Genomic DNA, 17087 nt, shown 5'->3' with positions numbered 1-17087 from the left:
AACTTCAGGCAACACCTGTACAGGGGGTTGTACTGGACTAGTTATAGAAATTAAAATAATAATAATAAAATAATTTATGTAAATGTAGAAAACTCGATATTCAAATTCAAAATGTTGAACCTGATGTGCTCCTTGTAGTACTCGAGCTCGTCCTCCATGTTGACTTCGTCCTTTGGCTCGTCCTTCATCAGCAGCTCCTCCTCTTCCTCCTCTTCACACTCGTCGTCAGAGTCCATCCCGGGCTGACCGTTGGACAGGACCTCCTCTTTGGGCTGAGAAATGGCAAAAACAGAAATGCTTAAGACCGGATAACAAAAATCTCTTGTGGGTAATTTGGGTTCAATTTAAGTGTTGTGTAAACTTCCATAAGCTAAACATTTTCATTGTACTTAGGGTTAGGAAACTCAGTAATTGAATATTTATGGAAAAACCCTAAAATAACTACCCTCATTTTATACTTAAAAGAAACGGTACCTGATTTTTATAGTCTTAAAAAATGAGAAAAACAGACTTGTTGATTTTAAGCAGTTTGCTGTGGTCCAATGTTATTCCTCACTTTCCTTTATGCATTCCAACAATCATAATTATTGACCACGATGAGTTCATGAGAGACCAGAGTGGATTTTTGCCTTCACAGCAATGCATCAACATCAACTAGCAAGCTAACCACACACTTCAAGAATCTAAAAAAACTTGATAATTGGATGCAGACAATACACACAGCTGCTTATACAATATATCAGTACTAGGCAAGACACGTTTTCCTCAAATACAAAAAAAAAAAACAACAATCTGGTAGAGTCCTGTAAACATACAAAAGTTCTACTATTTTTATCAAATTGTATCTTTTTTTCTATTTGCTCCATGTTGTTTTTCCTTTTGTATTTGTTGAGCTACTGAGTCCAAGTAATTTCCTTCATGGATCATTAAAGTCTGTCCAAGTCTTAGCCAGTTTACCTTGAAAGAATTCCACACTTTTGGTCATAATATTAGACGTCATTATGTAGTCTTTCCACCATACAAACAAACAGGAATTCTACAGTTGCTGGCTAAATTACTTCAATCCCAGTAGCTTCTGAACTCACAAAGTAGCTCAAAGACACTTACAATCTTTGTTTCCACAGCTTGATGTTATGATAAATGCGCCCTCTCCATTTGCCTATTCAGCTAATCATGTAATTGTCTTAAATATGTTTTTCTTGGGTTAAAGGCATATTATATCAATTTTGTGGAATAGAAACATTACATCCATTTTCCTTTCATTTACACCAGAGGAGTCTAGGATCTCTAATCAAAACAAAGGCAGACAAAGTTATTGCCTGCCCTCTACTGGCCACAGAAGAGTATTTCAGACTTTGCCCACCTCGTCTGAGTTCAGTTTGTCGGTGCTGCTCTTGTCCTGGTTGACCACGTATCCAGGGGGCAGCCAGTTCACAGGGGGGTCAAAGATGGACACCACCATCCGACTGGGCAGGCCCTTCTTCTTCCCCAGGCGGTACAAGTTACAGTTGCTCACCTAAAGGATATATTACAGCTTATTTTAAAATATGTGTGGCAAAGGCTAAAAAAGCACATAGGGTTGTGATCTGACCTTCTTGCTGCGCATGTAGCTGAGGCGCCCCTCGTGGGCATCGGGGTAGGTGCAGAACAGGTATGTGGTGATGGCATGCTTCAGAAAAGAGTCTCCGAGCATCTCCAGCCGCTCCAGGTTGAAGCCGTCGCTGGCGTTGGACAGGGTGAGGGCCTGCAGGATGAGCCCCGGGTTGGGCCCCAGGCTTTTGGGAGAGTCTCCTGCCGGAGCAGGACAAGGTGCTGTGAGGGCCCGGGGGCAGACTGAGGTAGCTTTATCTGGGAGATCTGAGGTCCTCCGGGTACAATCATCTTCAGGACAGGAGCGAGGAGCGGGCTGCACAGGAACTGAGGTAGTGATTTGTATTGATTCAGGGCTGGCCCGCTCAGCGGCGCTGGGCTGGGAGCGTTGGCAATTGTCATGTGGGTGAAGGTGCTCTTGTGGGTGGCCTTTGTCACACGGGGTGACGGTGGCAGTGCCATTTGTTAGGTTCCTGGTGCAGGGTTCGTCAGAGTTCATCTGAGGGTCAGAGTTCACTGGAGGGTCGGAGGTTTCAGTTTCTTGGTGATTACAGTGACCTTCGTCATCTCCCTCACATGACTCAGAACAGGAGATATACGTCTTACTGTCAATGGATCTTTTCCAGCCAAAATCGAGGTTTGGATATCTGCCAGACACACACAGAGGGTTAATTTAAAGAGTGAATACAGCTTAACTCAGTTTATCCACCAGGAAGACAAAAAGGTCATTGGTTTTGATGCACATTATGTATAGGACTAAATATAGTATATGTTTGTGTAGTGCTCCAGTTAAATACCTGAAGTCTGGGGGCAGAGTCTGGGAGCCCACCCCAGCCTCAGTGGCGGTCTGAGAGCGCAGCTCTTCTGCGATGAGGAGGCAGTGGAGGCGGTACAGGATACTGGGCAGACACACTGCCTTCCTCCACAGGGACGCGGGGATGGGGTGGATGGCACAGAGCTCGGGGACCAAAATCTACAAAGACAGCATTTTTGAGTATTTAAAGGAACACTATTTAACTTTTCCATAGAGATGTTAGAGCTTTACCTGAAATATTTCACAATATGACATTAAACTAGTCATTCATACATTTATTCAGTTACATGAGTTATTACTGCTCAAAAATATCTTGAAAACATACATTCTTGACTGATTGTCTCCATTAGATACATACATTTAATGCCATACAGTGGAAGATTCTCAATTCCAAAAAGTTCCATAGTGCAGCTTTAACTTAAAAAAAATTATTGCTGTGGTCGATTACCTGTTTGTTCTGCAGACTCTCCCATTTGGCCTTTCTCTTCTCTGCACTGCTCAGGGGCAGAGCTTTGCCTTTTTGGTTCAGATGTCGAGGGGTTAACAAGTTTAATCTACAGAAACACAATGACAATCAATAATGGCACAAAAGCTAATCTATCAAATAAAGTGTTGATATTCTGACCTGGAGGAGGTGTGGTCCACATCCAGCAGTGGTTGGTTGAGGTTGGATAGGTCCAGGTTGTACTTGGTTTTGTAATACTCTGCAAATGTCTCATACTCTGGTGAAGGGAACTTACTCAGGGGTGTTAGGTCTGTGTACACATCGGCCACGTAGAAGCGATGAGGCTGGTCAAAGTTACGATACCTGAAAGAAGAAGTCACAAATAATTTAAAAGTGATTTATTATATTACATTTTCCCATATTAACATTTAGTTTCCACTTAATGATGTCAAGAGTATTCAGGCAATTACTATAACTTAAAAAATATATACATTTCAATCTTTACTGCAACAAAAATAACTTTTTTTTAATCTAGTCATTTTATGTTGCATTACCTTTTTCATTGTGAATAACAGTAATATCTTTTCCCACAATAAATTTAGATACAGTGACAAATCCATTTTTACAGCTTTTTGTAATGAACAATGTGCACCCTTTATCATTTGATCAGTGGTCTTTAATACTGTTTTTCTTATACATTTTCCCCATATGTGTTTTTCCAGTCCCATCCATACCTTGGAATGATGACGGCATCCTGGTAGTCCTCCAGTTTGAAGGTGAAGGGGGTCTGTTTGGTGTACTGAGTAGTGGGGATGCCAGTGCGCGCCTCAGACTTTTCTATGTCCTCCATGAACTTAAAGTCCATATCCAGAGTATTGGACTCACCAACTAAAAAGAAAAGATGAAAAGAGGGCTCAGAAAATATTACAATAAAAGAATTAAACTAAAGACCACTTTATAATAGCCATAAAAATATTCTTAATTGCAACAAATCACTTTCTAAATGAACTGTTTACTGTAACTAAAATAAGGTTAGAAAATAAAAAAATTCAAGAAGAAGTCAAGAAGAATTTTTGAAGCAATGGTGTCTTGAATGCAGAAGAATTAATTTAATAAAGAATGTTCAAACATAAAATAAAGTAAAAAATAAAACATAAATTATTTTTGTGAGCAAATTTTAGCTGCTCACTGACTCACCAACATTCAGAGGTAGAACGCAGTAAGCAGAGTCGGCGAGTACAGGTTTGAACTCGAGGGCGGGTTTCTCCAGACGCAGGATGTGGGAGAAGATGTACTGATGCAGCCTCGTGATCAGATCCAACTGCCCCGGGGTCAGAGTGAAGCCGGACTTCTGCAGCTCGATGGAGATGGTCACCTCTCCAGAGCGAGTGTACACAGGGAAATGAGGGATCTACAGGACAACAGAGAGGTTAGTTGGTAACATAATATAATACAATACAATACAATACAGGCCAAAACTGTGATATTGCAAAGTTAAGGCTGCTGCTAAAATCTGACTTTTTTGAAGACATGTTGATTATAATTTTATAACCATTTATGAACTATTATATTTCTATAGCATTCAAATACTCATCTGCTTCTTCTGAAAGCTACTACCTATTTTTAATACTGACATTTAGATACTGTTGCATGCCTAGTATCTTAGTAACACCACAAAGAATGGTTGAAAAACATGACCATGTGATCCTTACTCGAGGTATAGGTTTGGCGGTGAGGATCCCAAAACATCTGGTGGTGTCTTCTGGGGGGTACAGCTTCCTCCTCCTGAAGTTTAACTCATCAGGCAGAGGTGTCGTTAGGACCATCCCAATCACATACAGGTAATAGGTCTGTCCTGGCACAGCATAACTGTCTCTCAAACACACTGGTATCTGTAAAAAGAAAAAAAAAAGATAACGGTGAAACACTTAACATCTGAAGAAAGCAAAAAACTAATAGTCATTGTTGAGCTTCAGATCACAACAAATAGATCTATGGCCTGTAGCGCTTCACTTAAACGGGGCAGCCAAAATGTAATTTAATTAGTAAAAATACAAAAACAAGAATTATGCCAATTTTAGTATTGGCATAGCATAAAGAACACATCCATCCTGGCCTCTTACGCCAGGACGTTTTTGCTGTGCTGGGCACTGTGTAGCCCAGTTTATCAACTGACACAGGAATACTGTCCACTGGGCCCCATCTTAAAGCAATATTTTCAATAAAATGGAACCAACGAACAACAAAACTTACGGCTTTTGGGTAACACTGCCTCCTCTTGGTGGAGCCGGGTCGCCCTGGGACACTGGTCTCCTCTTCGTCATGAAGGTCCAGCTCCTCTTCATACTTCACAGTCTCCTTCCCCACAGGCATCAGGTGATCATCCAGCTCCCCTGAGAGAAGAAACGTGTATGTGAGATCTTAATGAAAACAATAATGCCGTGTGTGTTAATATTGCACAAAATAAAATGTTCTTTACCTATTTTGTGAAGCTTCTCACAGCACATCAATGCAACAGCTTTCTCTGCCAGTCGAGCACAGTTCATCACAGGGCCCTGACACAAAATATAATGTAGATTATACATTGATTGTAACAGTCCCTCGCAACAGAAATCAGACTGCCAATAGAAATTAAGATAATAGGAAATTATAAGTTTTCTTACCTTCACTGGGGCACGGAGAGGGGAGTTGATGGGTAAAAACAGAGTTGATTGGAAGCGCCCATCTTTTGTCTCTACTGTTTTACATTTGGGAGCCAAGTGTGTGAAAGGGTCACTGGGCAGCCTCGCACAATATCTGAGCAAAAATGTTCAAATTGTTATGAAATAAACAAATCAAATTGAATTTTCCAATCACAAAAATCCCTTTAAATTATGTTTTATTGCATTTTTACCTGTTGATGTGCCCGATGGCCGTGTTAATGGTGACCCTGGGCCCTCCGTCTTCAGTCCGCAGCACATACGGAGGGAGGATGTTGTCATCGTCCAGAATCTGCTCCACTTCAAACTCTCCAACTTCCACTGACTTTGAGCATTTGTTTCTCAAGATCTAAAAAGTAAAATAGCAGTGTTAAAAATTTTAATATAATGGGAACATGAGGTTAAAAAAAAAGTTTCCTTTATAAAATTGCATCACAGCATTTCTGTTAAGCTCTGTGTTACCAAGTGTATTAGTTTATATTGATTTTATTTTACATTTTAGATACTGTGTCCAATTATTTTGCCTGGATCAATAAAGTTTGTCTAAGCCCATTTTGCAGTTGTGTTTGACTGACACAAAATCCCTTGCTGAAACAGGAATTCGTGGTGTCGTTGAATAATAGTTAAAATAAAAAGCTTAATTCATTTATTACAATGGTTAGCAAATTTTTATTTTAGATTTACTTCAAATTACCACTTTACAACAAAATGCATGAACTCTTTTGTGTGTGTGTAAATAAAAAACACACACACCTTCTCTATGGCCTTGTAAGTGGTGAGATCCTCCTCAAAAGCCTTGGTTCTTTCGCTGTCTGCTAACATGATGTAATTGGACACAGGTGCCCGGGCCCTTCCTTTGGACTGGACGTAGGACCTGTACTCCGTTGGCAGGTCGAACCGCACCACCAGGTTACACTTGGGGATGTCTACGCCCTCCTCCACGATACTGGTAGCGATCAGCAAGTTGGTCTCATGAGCTCTGAACTTTCGGAGAACCTGCAGAATGAGTAAACATTTTAAGAAATGATTGTGACATAAGTGGGTGGAAACATGCCCCACATTTTTATAAACATTGCTGATGACATTTAGTTTTTATAAGGTTAGATAGCAAAACAATGAATTGATTAAAATAATATAAAGAAGTTATTTAATGAAGTAGTAATGCAACTTCAAACAACTGACCTTTGTTTTGTTCAATTAATGCAAAACAAAACAAACAAAAAATATATATATATACTGAATACATATATACAATACACAGCAGGGGAAGACTAGAATTGCTGCAATTGCTTTCTTAAGTTAAGATTCCTGTTGTGAGGCTTGTTATGAGCAACCTACTACAGCATATACAAGTAAAAATATATGGATCAATGTTGTTTTTATGTGTGAAATATCTAGAAAACATTACACAATTTATATTATTACTGTATTTGAGAGATTTCTGTTTTAGGAAAAGAACAGATTTAGTGCAGGGTCTGTACCTCCTCTTGCTTCCTGAACTCCACTTCCATCTGTTTGTTGCGAGGCTGGTTCTTGCCGATGCTGTGGCCTGTGATGAAGTTGCTGCTGATGTAGGCGAGCTCGGGGTCCTGTTTGCCCGCCTCTTTGATAAGACTGAAAGGAAAAATAAATAGTAAGGCGTATTTTGGCTTAAAGCAAAAAGCTAACAGATGCACTCAATTTCACCCACTGACTACAGGAAACCAACACTAACCACCTTTAAATCACGTCTCACACAAAGGAAATCCAAGCCTCTGATAGTCTTTAATTTGGTATGCTAAGGTACAATTTATTCCTCGTAGGCAAATACGTCTTATGCATTTAACCCATCCTTCAGTGCTAGATGGGGCAAAAGCAGTGGGGAACAACCGTGCAGCATCCAAGGACCCTTTCCAGGACTTGATATAGAGGAAATTTCTCATACTTTCGAAACAAATGTAATATTACAAGTTAGAAATCTTGCTCATGGCTAATAGGCTTCATAGGCTACACTAATCACCACTATAATTTTAATAAAACATTTTTTTTTAAACTTAAAAACTGATTTCACTGAATTTTGCATTTTAAATGTGCTCCTTGAACTTAAAAGAAACACATTTTGAATATTTTTTACAACGTGGCTGGTCTTCATATTTGAATTCTATGGTGAAAAATAAATGGAAAATTTACTTCTGAAACTAAAACTGGTGGTCACTGTTGAGCTCCATACATTAGTTCTGAGGTTTAGTTCATGCTTTTGAAGTGCTGCATTCAAAAACAGTATTTGTTCTTTCTCAAAAATACAAGTTCAGTAATATAGAACCCTGTAGGAAGTAACTTGTTATGTTTCCGCCACATGACTCAGTTTTGTTATGACCATTTTCACAGCTTTAGAGCATTTGATAGATACCAATAAGTAGTTCTATGACAAAAGTCCAGATTTTGCATTAGCCACAATGAAGAAATGAAGACAAATGAAGATAACAGAGCGTACTTACCGGTTTAGGACCACAGCTGTGTATCTCCTCTCCACAAAGATGATCCCACACAGGATGTTGGTGAAGGGCGAGGGGAAGTTCGCCTCTGGTCTCTCTTTGGCCTCCACCTCCTCATCCTCGTCCTCATCCTCCGAGTCGCTCCAGGACACGTAATTATCCTGGTTACGATTATTGTACCACTCCACACTCTCAAACTGCTGTCTCTCGAAAGGCTTGTATTCGTGTAGGATCTCCAGCAGTCTCAGTACTTTGGGCGTGACAAACTTGAGGTCTAGGGAGGCGGGGGAGAAATGTTCTTCGCACAGAGCGTGGATTTTTCGGAGGATGGTGTCCGTGAAGAGGAGGAATTTTCTCGTCAGCTCCTCTTGTTCGTGTTTGATGTACTTCTGGAGTTCGCGGACCATAATTCCAGCAGCTTTATCTGCGCACCAGGGCCCCAGCACCTGCAGTACCGCCTGACAGTCTCCCAACACCTGCAGATGGTGAATACAGATGTTGACTGACTAAAATTATTTAAAAAGGATTCCTATGTAACTTGGTTGGGGGTCCGTCACCTGTTTGTTTCTATGGATATATCATTGCTCTGCCTGGAATGTTCCAAGGTATGACATTAAACAGCTCTACCTTACATTTATTCGAATTACAGGTGATTTTACAGCTCAAAAATATCTAGAAAAACAGGCATTCTGACTAAGCGGGGTCACCTCTCTGCAGATCTGACCTGTAACTTGGTCTCCATGATGATAGAAAGGTTTAATGCTATACTGTGAGACATTTCAGACAAAGCAATACAATTTCCATGGAAAAAAGTCTTTGATGGACCCTCCAGAAAAGTTACGCAATGCACCATTAAGGCTAAGACCAGACAAAAAAGTCGTTTTTCTCAATAAACAGATCACGCCATGAAGCTAAAGCCAAGCATATATTGATTTTTGGGGTGGTTGTCTAAGCCTGATAGATGACGAAAGAGCCACAGTGAACGCTTTAGAGCCCATATTTCAAACAGTTTTAAAAATAATAGAGAAGTGCTTGTTACTTCAGCTCTTAAAAAGGAAAAAAGGAACATTGCCAAGCTAGAGAAGACATATTTATACAATTATGACAGTTGGTGAAATTTTTCAAAAATAGCTATAATTAGGAGTGTCTGTGTAATCCCCAAGTCATCCACGTATGTTCCATTCAATAGAACATGTAATTCTGTCAACTGGACAAGTTTTTGGAATAAACACATATCACAAATTCAAGTTACAAATACTCCTTACTACAAACACCCAGGAGAGGACTTTGATATTTTGAGGATATTTCAGAACAAGCTTATCCAAGAATTTCAGAATGATGAAAAATACTGCTTATAAGAGAAGGGGGAAATCTGTGAATACTATATTGCAAGTTAAGTCTGTGTTTTAAATTCATATAAATCTGAATATAAACTGAACCTGCCCCCACCTGTTTGGAAATGAAGGTGGGGTCCCGGTCCTCTCTGGACACTGGGATGTTGCAGTCGTTGAGAAAATGCAGCGCTTCATTGAGCTCTTTCTGCAGACGTGACGAGAGCCCACTCCTGTCCACGTACGGGCCACAGTCCAGAACCACCTCTCTTGGCTGGGAGGCATATCTACAAATACACACAACATACATTAGTGTAACAATTCAAATGTCAAACTCTATATCTGTACTAAGTTAAAGTCTTGATAAGCCTTGTGATATCAAAATTACAATAAAAAAAAAATATATATGTCCAAGTATTCTTTTCCTAAAGGGTGCATTTTGTAGCTTTTCTGGCGGAGGGTCCGTCAAATGCTTTTTTCCCATGGAGATGTTATTGCTTTATCTTGAATATTTCACAGTATGGTATTAAACCTTTCTATCTTCATGGAGATCAAACCAGACGAAGTTACAGGTCAGATCTGTGGAGAGGCAACCCCGCTCACAGCCAGGATGCCTGTTTATCTAGGTATTTTTGAGCAACAAACTACCTGTTACAGAATAAATGTAAGGTTGATCTGTTTAATGTCATACTGTGGAACATTCTAAGCAGAACAATGACATAGTCTTAGAAACAAGAATGTAACGGACCCTCAACCGAAAAGTTAAACCGAAAAGAGTGCACCTTTAAATAATATATTTTATCAAGTATCAAGACTTGTTCAAACGACTATTGAGAATCAAAATCAATTTTATTGCCATTGTCAGTGAATAAAATCCACACTCAGAACTTGGCGTTTGGTGCAACATAAAACAATGAATAATATTAGTAATAAACACTATGATAAAATAAAAATACAAATAAGGGCATGCATTAAAAACGAGATACATGAAACAACAGACTACTTTTAGTATAGATTCGCAGAAGTTTTTTTTTTTTTTTTACACAAACATAGCGCTTATAACTATAAAATGTAGTACCGGTCCAAGACAACAAGGTCTGTGGCAGTTTCAGCGTTGCTTTTGAGGATTTGCTCCAAATTCTGTATTTTGTGCTCGAGCTCCAGTGGGTCACATTTCCCATTGAGAATAGAGGCTGTTAGACCCAGGACACGAGGGCTTCCACAGCCTTCAAAAAGCTAAAAACAAAATAAAGGATACAAAGAGTTACATAATGTACCTTAACTCTTTCCCCCATGAAGACGACATTTGACGACCCCCCTGAACCCTTAATGACGACTTTTGACACCTCCGCCGTATCACTAAAGACGAGATTTGACGACCTTTAGAAATGGCTCGGTTTTTCACATTTAAACAGAGACTGTGATAGGTGGGGGCCACTACAACCGACAGTAGACTGACCAATAGGATTCAAGGATATGTTTTCGCCGATTTTTTCCGAAGTTAATCGAAATAGTGACGATGGTAGCTTCCGGAAAAAAACACAACACAAAACACGAGCAATGGAAAGATCGCGGCGCTGCGGCGCACAGTTTTAGAAATAATGAGGAGCGGACGTATTTTATGGATAAGTTTAGAGAAAGTGACTTTTATAGATTTCAAAGTGATGATGTTGAAGTTGATTATAAAGTGGAAAACAGCGATAGCGACGGACCTTCGGGGAGAAGATGAGAATGCCGCTGATGCGTCTGTGTGGAGTCCTGCGATATCCGAACAAACTATCTGAGCTTTATACTCGATTATGAACCAAAATTGCCCTGAAATCTGGATGTTGCCCAGGCTAGTCCTTTAAAATATTTCAGTCTTTTTTTCCCAAGATGCGATGTATAACAGAATCGCTACAGAAAAAACGCTTATGCGGAGCTCTGCGCACGAGAAAATAGCCAAGATGACAAATACTGGACACACACTGACGGGGAAGAGTTTTATTATTATATTATCATATTATAATAAGCTAAATTAGTTGAATAAGCTAAATGAGTTGAATAAATAAAATAAGTTGAATAAGCTAAATGAGTTGAATAAGTTAAATGGAAAAAAAAAATATTGGGTGCACACAGGTGTACAACAGGTAAAAACAGGTGTACACTTGGCTATACTGTATCTGGTGATATGAAATCTGTTTAAATACTTTGACAAAGTATATTTTTTATTTTTTTATGAATATAGTACTCAGAACATGCAGATATCAGATGCTGAATGTAGTTTTTTGTTTTCGAGTTTGCACCTGACCAGGTAAACTCTCATTTTCAGTGAGCTGTTATACACCTATAAATGAGTTGAATCACATTTAAACATCCATAAATGAAGAGTTCAGAGTCTAAGGTTTCCAGACATACCAAATATGTCTGTGTTACAATTAAGTTCATGAGTGTAAAAATCATTTATAATCACTCGTGGAAGTCTGTTTTCTTTTATGCAATTATGCTCTATGGGTAGCCCTAGTAACATATGTATGGGTTGTTCCTAGTAGGCGTCCAGGGGGGAAAGAGTTAAAATATGAAATACAGGCATACATAACAGACATTAAAATTCCAAATTGTATGAAAGAAAATATTTGTTGCATCATAGTTTGAACAAAATCTATTCAAATACTCTAAACAGAATAAAACACTAGATAGAGCCTTACCTTCATCACCTCACAGTATGGGTGCTCTGTGATAGCCAGGTGACAGTCATCAAATACAACCAAATTGATTTTTGACAGCGGTAAGATTTTGTTTTTTAAGATGTGCAGGAATATATGACATGTCATCACCAGCACCTGATAAAAATAAAACAAAACATATTTAAAAAATAAAACTAAATTTATTTAAAAAGAGTGACAATCAGAGGAGGGATCTTAAAAATTGATTCAAGTACTAAAAAAAAAATCTAAACAAACAATAAAACGCTTTATATATTGTAAGCAGTGTATGAGCATAAACCCAATACTTGTGGACCATGCAGAGGCTGGCTCACCTGAGGGAAATACATCATTACAGGAGGGGGCGGGTCAAATAGATTTAGCCACACCTCCTCGCTCCTCAAAAAGAAACATTTAAAGGGGAAGCCTACAATTTTAACCTGATCGCTGAACGTTTGTAAACTCTAGACCAAAAGTTTATGTTACTTCAGGTTTGGGAAAGGCAGAAATCTCACACCAAAACATATCTGGCTGACAATATCTGCATTTATTTTATATGTTAAATGCCCATTTTTGTATGCATTTTCAGAAAATTTTAGAAGAGTATATTGCGTAATTTCTCAAAACATATGACATATTTTCAAAAATCACTCAATTAATTATAACTAGTCCTGGTGGGAGATATGGAGAAACTAGCAGACAAATCAAGCTGCTAAGAGTATTCAAATGGAAATAGCTATGTGAATACAGCAAACTTTTACTTAACTCCAATTGATAATATGTAGAAAATACATTAAAAGCTCAAAGCCGTGTTAGAATGTTGTTACCTCATTAAAAATATACCCAGAGTTGTATTTTGTTTCATTTATTTGATTAATCCTGAATTATTAGGCTGTTTAAATCTCCAACACTCAAAATGCTCTCTCCACCTTGTCATGCACTTTTCAACTTAACAGCTAACTTTTATCTTAAGTTTGGCAGATTGACAATTCTTGTAAGCCTGTATTCCTGTAGACAATTCCCACATGACATTACAAGGTGGAATTGAGAGTTTTCTGTTTGAGAGAAGAACGCTAAACAAGTAGGATTTCTGAATTAAACATTGTGAATAAAATAGAATACAACTCCAGCCATGTTCTTGATGAGAAAACATCATCATAATATATTTGAAAATATTGTATCTTGGGCCCTTTAATATCTGGATCTGGCTCTAACTACAGGCTTATTGCACCCACCTGATTCTCTCTGATCTCCTGTCTCCATCGCTCATCGCTCCACTCTGAGGTCTGCTCCACATCAATATACTCTCCCACCTGGAGGTCAGAGTGCGTTCGGACTGCCGCTGCCTGGTGAATCACAGATGCGGCTGGAAAACAGAAATCAGTTTAAAAATATGACTAAATTTTAAAGAAAAAAATCCTGATAACAAGCACTATAATCTCCCATTGTGAAACCGTTTCTCTTGTGTAGCAATACCTGAGTTCACAAGAAAAACGGTCCTCTTTGCATTTTCATCATAGTGTCCACGGATTTGGTGGGAGAGCTCCTTTGTTAAAAGTACTGCAATAAACGTCTTCCCTGAGCCAGAATTCAAGCAGACGATAGTATTATGTTCAAGAGCTGCTTCAAGAAGTTCTACCTGGAAAATACAAAACAGACACATTATCAGTACACAAAGTTACTTTATTCATTATTTGGACTTTCTATAGACAGGCCCCTTTTGTCAGTTAGGGATCTAAAAATCATATTTTCTATTGACAACAGGACACATAAGAATTGAGACTTTAGATTTTTTTTTTTTCACAAGTAGACACGAAATTGAAGACTGAGACATCACAATATTTAATATAACAGTAATTAATGCTGATGAAGGGACAATTGAAATGCTGTTATGAAAATTTTATATATTTGGATCACAATATTACTGTCTATGAAACATGTACATTTTGTCCCAAATCATATTCATCCATTGTATCTATGAATGAATCACATTGCAGCACAATGTTATATATATATTCCTGAGATGTTACTTTTGTAGCATACAATGACAACATTAGAGTAAAGTTTGACTTTGTGCCTTCCCTTCTGTCATTGATCTCACCTGATATTTCCTTGGTGTGTAGATGTTATCATGGATAGCCTCCTGCTGCCATGGCAACCCAAAGAACGGCCCCATGGGTGAGGAGGCGGGAGTGACCAGCTGAAGGCCGGCCATGATCAAACTCTGGAGGTGAGGTGCTCCTCCAATCGGCCACTCTATCTCATTTCATCGTGCACCTCTTTGGAGAAGTTCACTGGTGTCAAATATAAACATTATTTTTTATTAGAAATTTTAATAATACACATGCTAATTATTATCCTTTACTACTGATAAATACTCACAGAATATGACAGAGGCTTCCTGGGAGAGCAGAGAACACAGAATCTGCACTCCATGATTAATGTCTCTTTAGCACATTAGACATTAGATTGGGATGAAACCTACAAACACAAAATGTATTAAATCAATTACATAATAACTAATAACAATGCATTAGTCGCATATAGAATCTATCCAGACACTCAAAGTCTGTTTACAATTTCATGCATTATTTATTCTCTCTACATTAAATGATGGTAAGATATTTCTGTGTATCTGTTCTAGAAGGGATGCAATTAGCAAATCACAAAGTACCATGATTTCCTCCACAAACAAAATATCCTGTCTTATTCGACATAAAAACCCTGCGCCTTAGAGCTGTACAAACATGTTCTGAAAAGTGATTCTTAGTGTAAGATTTAGCAGTTCAGATTTCAGTCTTTTTGTCAATTCTTCTGTGAACAAAACTAATCACAATTGCAATGTTTTCAGAAAATTTTGAAAATGATATTTTTCCCAAATCGTACAGCCCCATGACCTAGGGCAGACTGACAGAAATAAGGCTGCCAAATACTACACCATCCTCCACTGACAAACACCACAAACAAGATGGATGAAGTGTATTGCCGAAGAGCACACCAACAGCACTTGTCAGAGATGGGACTGAACTAACAAGTTTTAGGTTGGTCTGTAAATTATGTATTTCATTACAAAATAACTGTGTTATAAGCTCAAAGGGCTCACCTCCTATAACAAATCATATGTGGCGTGGATAGTGAATGGCTTCAACAGCTCTGCAAAATAGAAAGAACATTATTACAACTCATATTGATTTTATTTTACTTTTTTTGTCTCATTAAAAGCATAAAATTGCTTCCAATATACTACTATTCTGAAGATAAAGAACATGCGTATACTGACAGTGAGATGATTATTGACAATTGGAAATGACTGAACATGGAACTCAATTAAAACGTAATTAATTGTACAACTATAAATATAATTTAACAACTAACATAGACACACCTGCCTGCTTTTCACATAGTGTTGACATTGAGCTTGAGAAGTTAAATAACTGCCTTTAGGTCAATAAGTGCATTCCAGCCAGACACAGCACCTGATAACTTATCAACCTGACCTCAGCACCAGCCAGTAACATGGGAAATGTCTACAGTTCCAACAACTGGAGCTTCAGTGGTGTGTTTAAAGTCCCGTATTATGCAATTTTCTACGTCATAATGTTGTTTCCTTATCAAAACATACTTGGAGTTGTGTTTTGTTTCACTCACACATGTTTAACACACAAACCCTGCATATTCAGGCTCAGATCTTCTCTCAAAGACTCTGCTCCACCTTGTGAGTGCTCCCCTGTGTTTTTAAACTCCATACACCTTCACTAGAATCATTTGGATCATTTCAGCCCTGGACATGCTGAACAAAAGGTAAAAGGTACATGTCAACGTGAAACTTACCACTACATGACATCACATGGAGGAACAGAGCACTTTGAGCTTTGGAGATGTAGACAGACTAATAATAAAGGATTACTCAAACATGTGTGAATGAAACCAAACACAACTCCAGCTCGGTTTTTAAGGTAACAGCATTGCAACATGGCTTAAAGCTCACAAGAGTTAATTTTGTGTATAGCTTTATATATATAGGACTTTTCATAAAGCTACCCACTTATAGCAAGCAGATGAGAATACAATGAATGAACACAAGTAATATGACCAGGCATAGAACAATATCTAGCCACTACTGTGAAAAGATTATGAGGTCCAGTATCCTTTGGCCTAAGAATAATTGCAGCAGGAACACAACATACCAATGGATAAACCTAGCATTTGATATTGTTACGACAAAACAGGCTATAAATAAGCAAACACTGATATTCCCCAATGTAAAATGATCAAATTACAACCTATTACACTCAGTAAGTAAGCCAGACGTCTACTGATCGTCCTGCAAATACAAGACTTAGCATAGACAGCTAATGTTAAACCAAAATCAGCTCGTTTTAATTCATTTATTCAGTTAAACCAAACATCAAGGTCCAAACGCTCGTATTTTTACCCAAGTCGGTCTGATTCTTATGCTGTGATCGAGGATAGACCAGTAAAAACCGCGGCTTTGGTTGAAATTTACGGCGCGTAATGGGAAGCTACCATGCACCATCATGTCACTCAGCCAACTAGCCTCAGAGCTAACAGCACGCTAGGCCAACACATGCTGCAGAAATAAGGGAAACTCAAATTATATACGTCGAAACACGCTCCTACCTTACGTTCGCTGTTTAATTGATCGTCTTGGGTGAATAGGAATAAATACATTCGTGGATCTGCTCGCTGCCATTCACTGAGGCTGTCCCGTTTTTCTCACTGCTGCACGGTGGGACCACTTCCTTTCACCTGGGCCTCCGCTACGCAAAAACAGCTACGTAACTTGCGTAGCGCCGGCTTGTTCACGTTGAAAGCCGTAACGCACGTGTAAAATCATTTTCTTTGTGAATACCAAGGCTAAGAAATGTGCAGTGGTCATCTGTCACTGACCTCGTTGAAATAGAAACCAAATACTTCCCATTTTATACACTTATTGAACTTTAATTGCTTGGAAATTGTTTTATTTTTACTAGACATTCAAATAATTCTTATCAGTTAAAAAAACAAGCATATTTTATATATATTTCAA

General features: G+C 38.5%; 1 protein-coding gene across 3 annotated transcripts in view; it reads right to left on the bottom strand.

Moving 5' to 3' along the window:
• The window catches only part of dicer1 (dicer 1, ribonuclease type III), a 30351-nt gene extending 13533 nt beyond the window's left edge, over positions 1-16818 (bottom strand). Inside the window, exons 1-25 of one of the 3 annotated variants that reach the window (XM_020930692.2) lie at positions 16679-16818; positions 15141-15190; positions 14420-14518; positions 14139-14331; positions 13514-13676; positions 13273-13403; positions 12041-12175; positions 10432-10589; positions 9472-9640; positions 8026-8498; positions 7030-7162; positions 6302-6544; positions 5743-5897; positions 5513-5645; positions 5329-5404; positions 5103-5242; positions 4562-4741; positions 4047-4260; positions 3584-3737; positions 3030-3212; positions 2853-2958; positions 2388-2563; positions 1592-2237; positions 1364-1516; positions 121-272 (exon numbers count right to left, since the gene is read on the bottom strand). In XM_020930692.2, the coding sequence (XP_020786351.1) occupies positions 121-272; positions 1364-1516; positions 1592-2237; positions 2388-2563; positions 2853-2958; positions 3030-3212; positions 3584-3737; positions 4047-4260; positions 4562-4741; positions 5103-5242; positions 5329-5404; positions 5513-5645; positions 5743-5897; positions 6302-6544; positions 7030-7162; positions 8026-8498; positions 9472-9640; positions 10432-10589; positions 12041-12175; positions 13273-13403; positions 13514-13676; positions 14139-14252 (4187 nt within the window). In that variant the 5' untranslated portion in view covers positions 14253-14331; positions 14420-14518; positions 15141-15190; positions 16679-16818. Of the gene's footprint in view, positions 1-120; positions 273-1363; positions 1517-1591; positions 2238-2387; positions 2564-2852; positions 2959-3029; positions 3213-3583; positions 3738-4046; positions 4261-4561; positions 4742-5102; positions 5243-5328; positions 5405-5512; positions 5646-5742; positions 5898-6301; positions 6545-7029; positions 7163-8021; positions 8499-9471; positions 9641-10431; positions 10590-12040; positions 12176-13272; positions 13404-13513; positions 13677-14138; positions 14332-14419; positions 14519-15140; positions 15191-16472; positions 16536-16678 lie in introns of those variants that run through there. The other 2 variants (XM_055156156.1, XM_055156164.1) reach the window with 2 other exon arrangements.
• Positions 16819-17087: the final 269 nt, after the last annotated feature.

The sequence above is a fragment of the Boleophthalmus pectinirostris genome, unplaced genomic scaffold (genome assembly GCF_026225935.1).
Source record: "Boleophthalmus pectinirostris isolate CB_2022bp ecotype Guang Dong unplaced genomic scaffold, ASM2622593v1 HiC_scaffold_10, whole genome shotgun sequence".
Taxonomy (NCBI): Eukaryota; Metazoa; Chordata; class Actinopteri; order Gobiiformes; family Gobiidae; genus Boleophthalmus; species Boleophthalmus pectinirostris.
The sequence above is the reverse complement of the archived record's forward strand: the minus strand, read 5'-3'. Positions and strand labels throughout refer to the sequence as shown.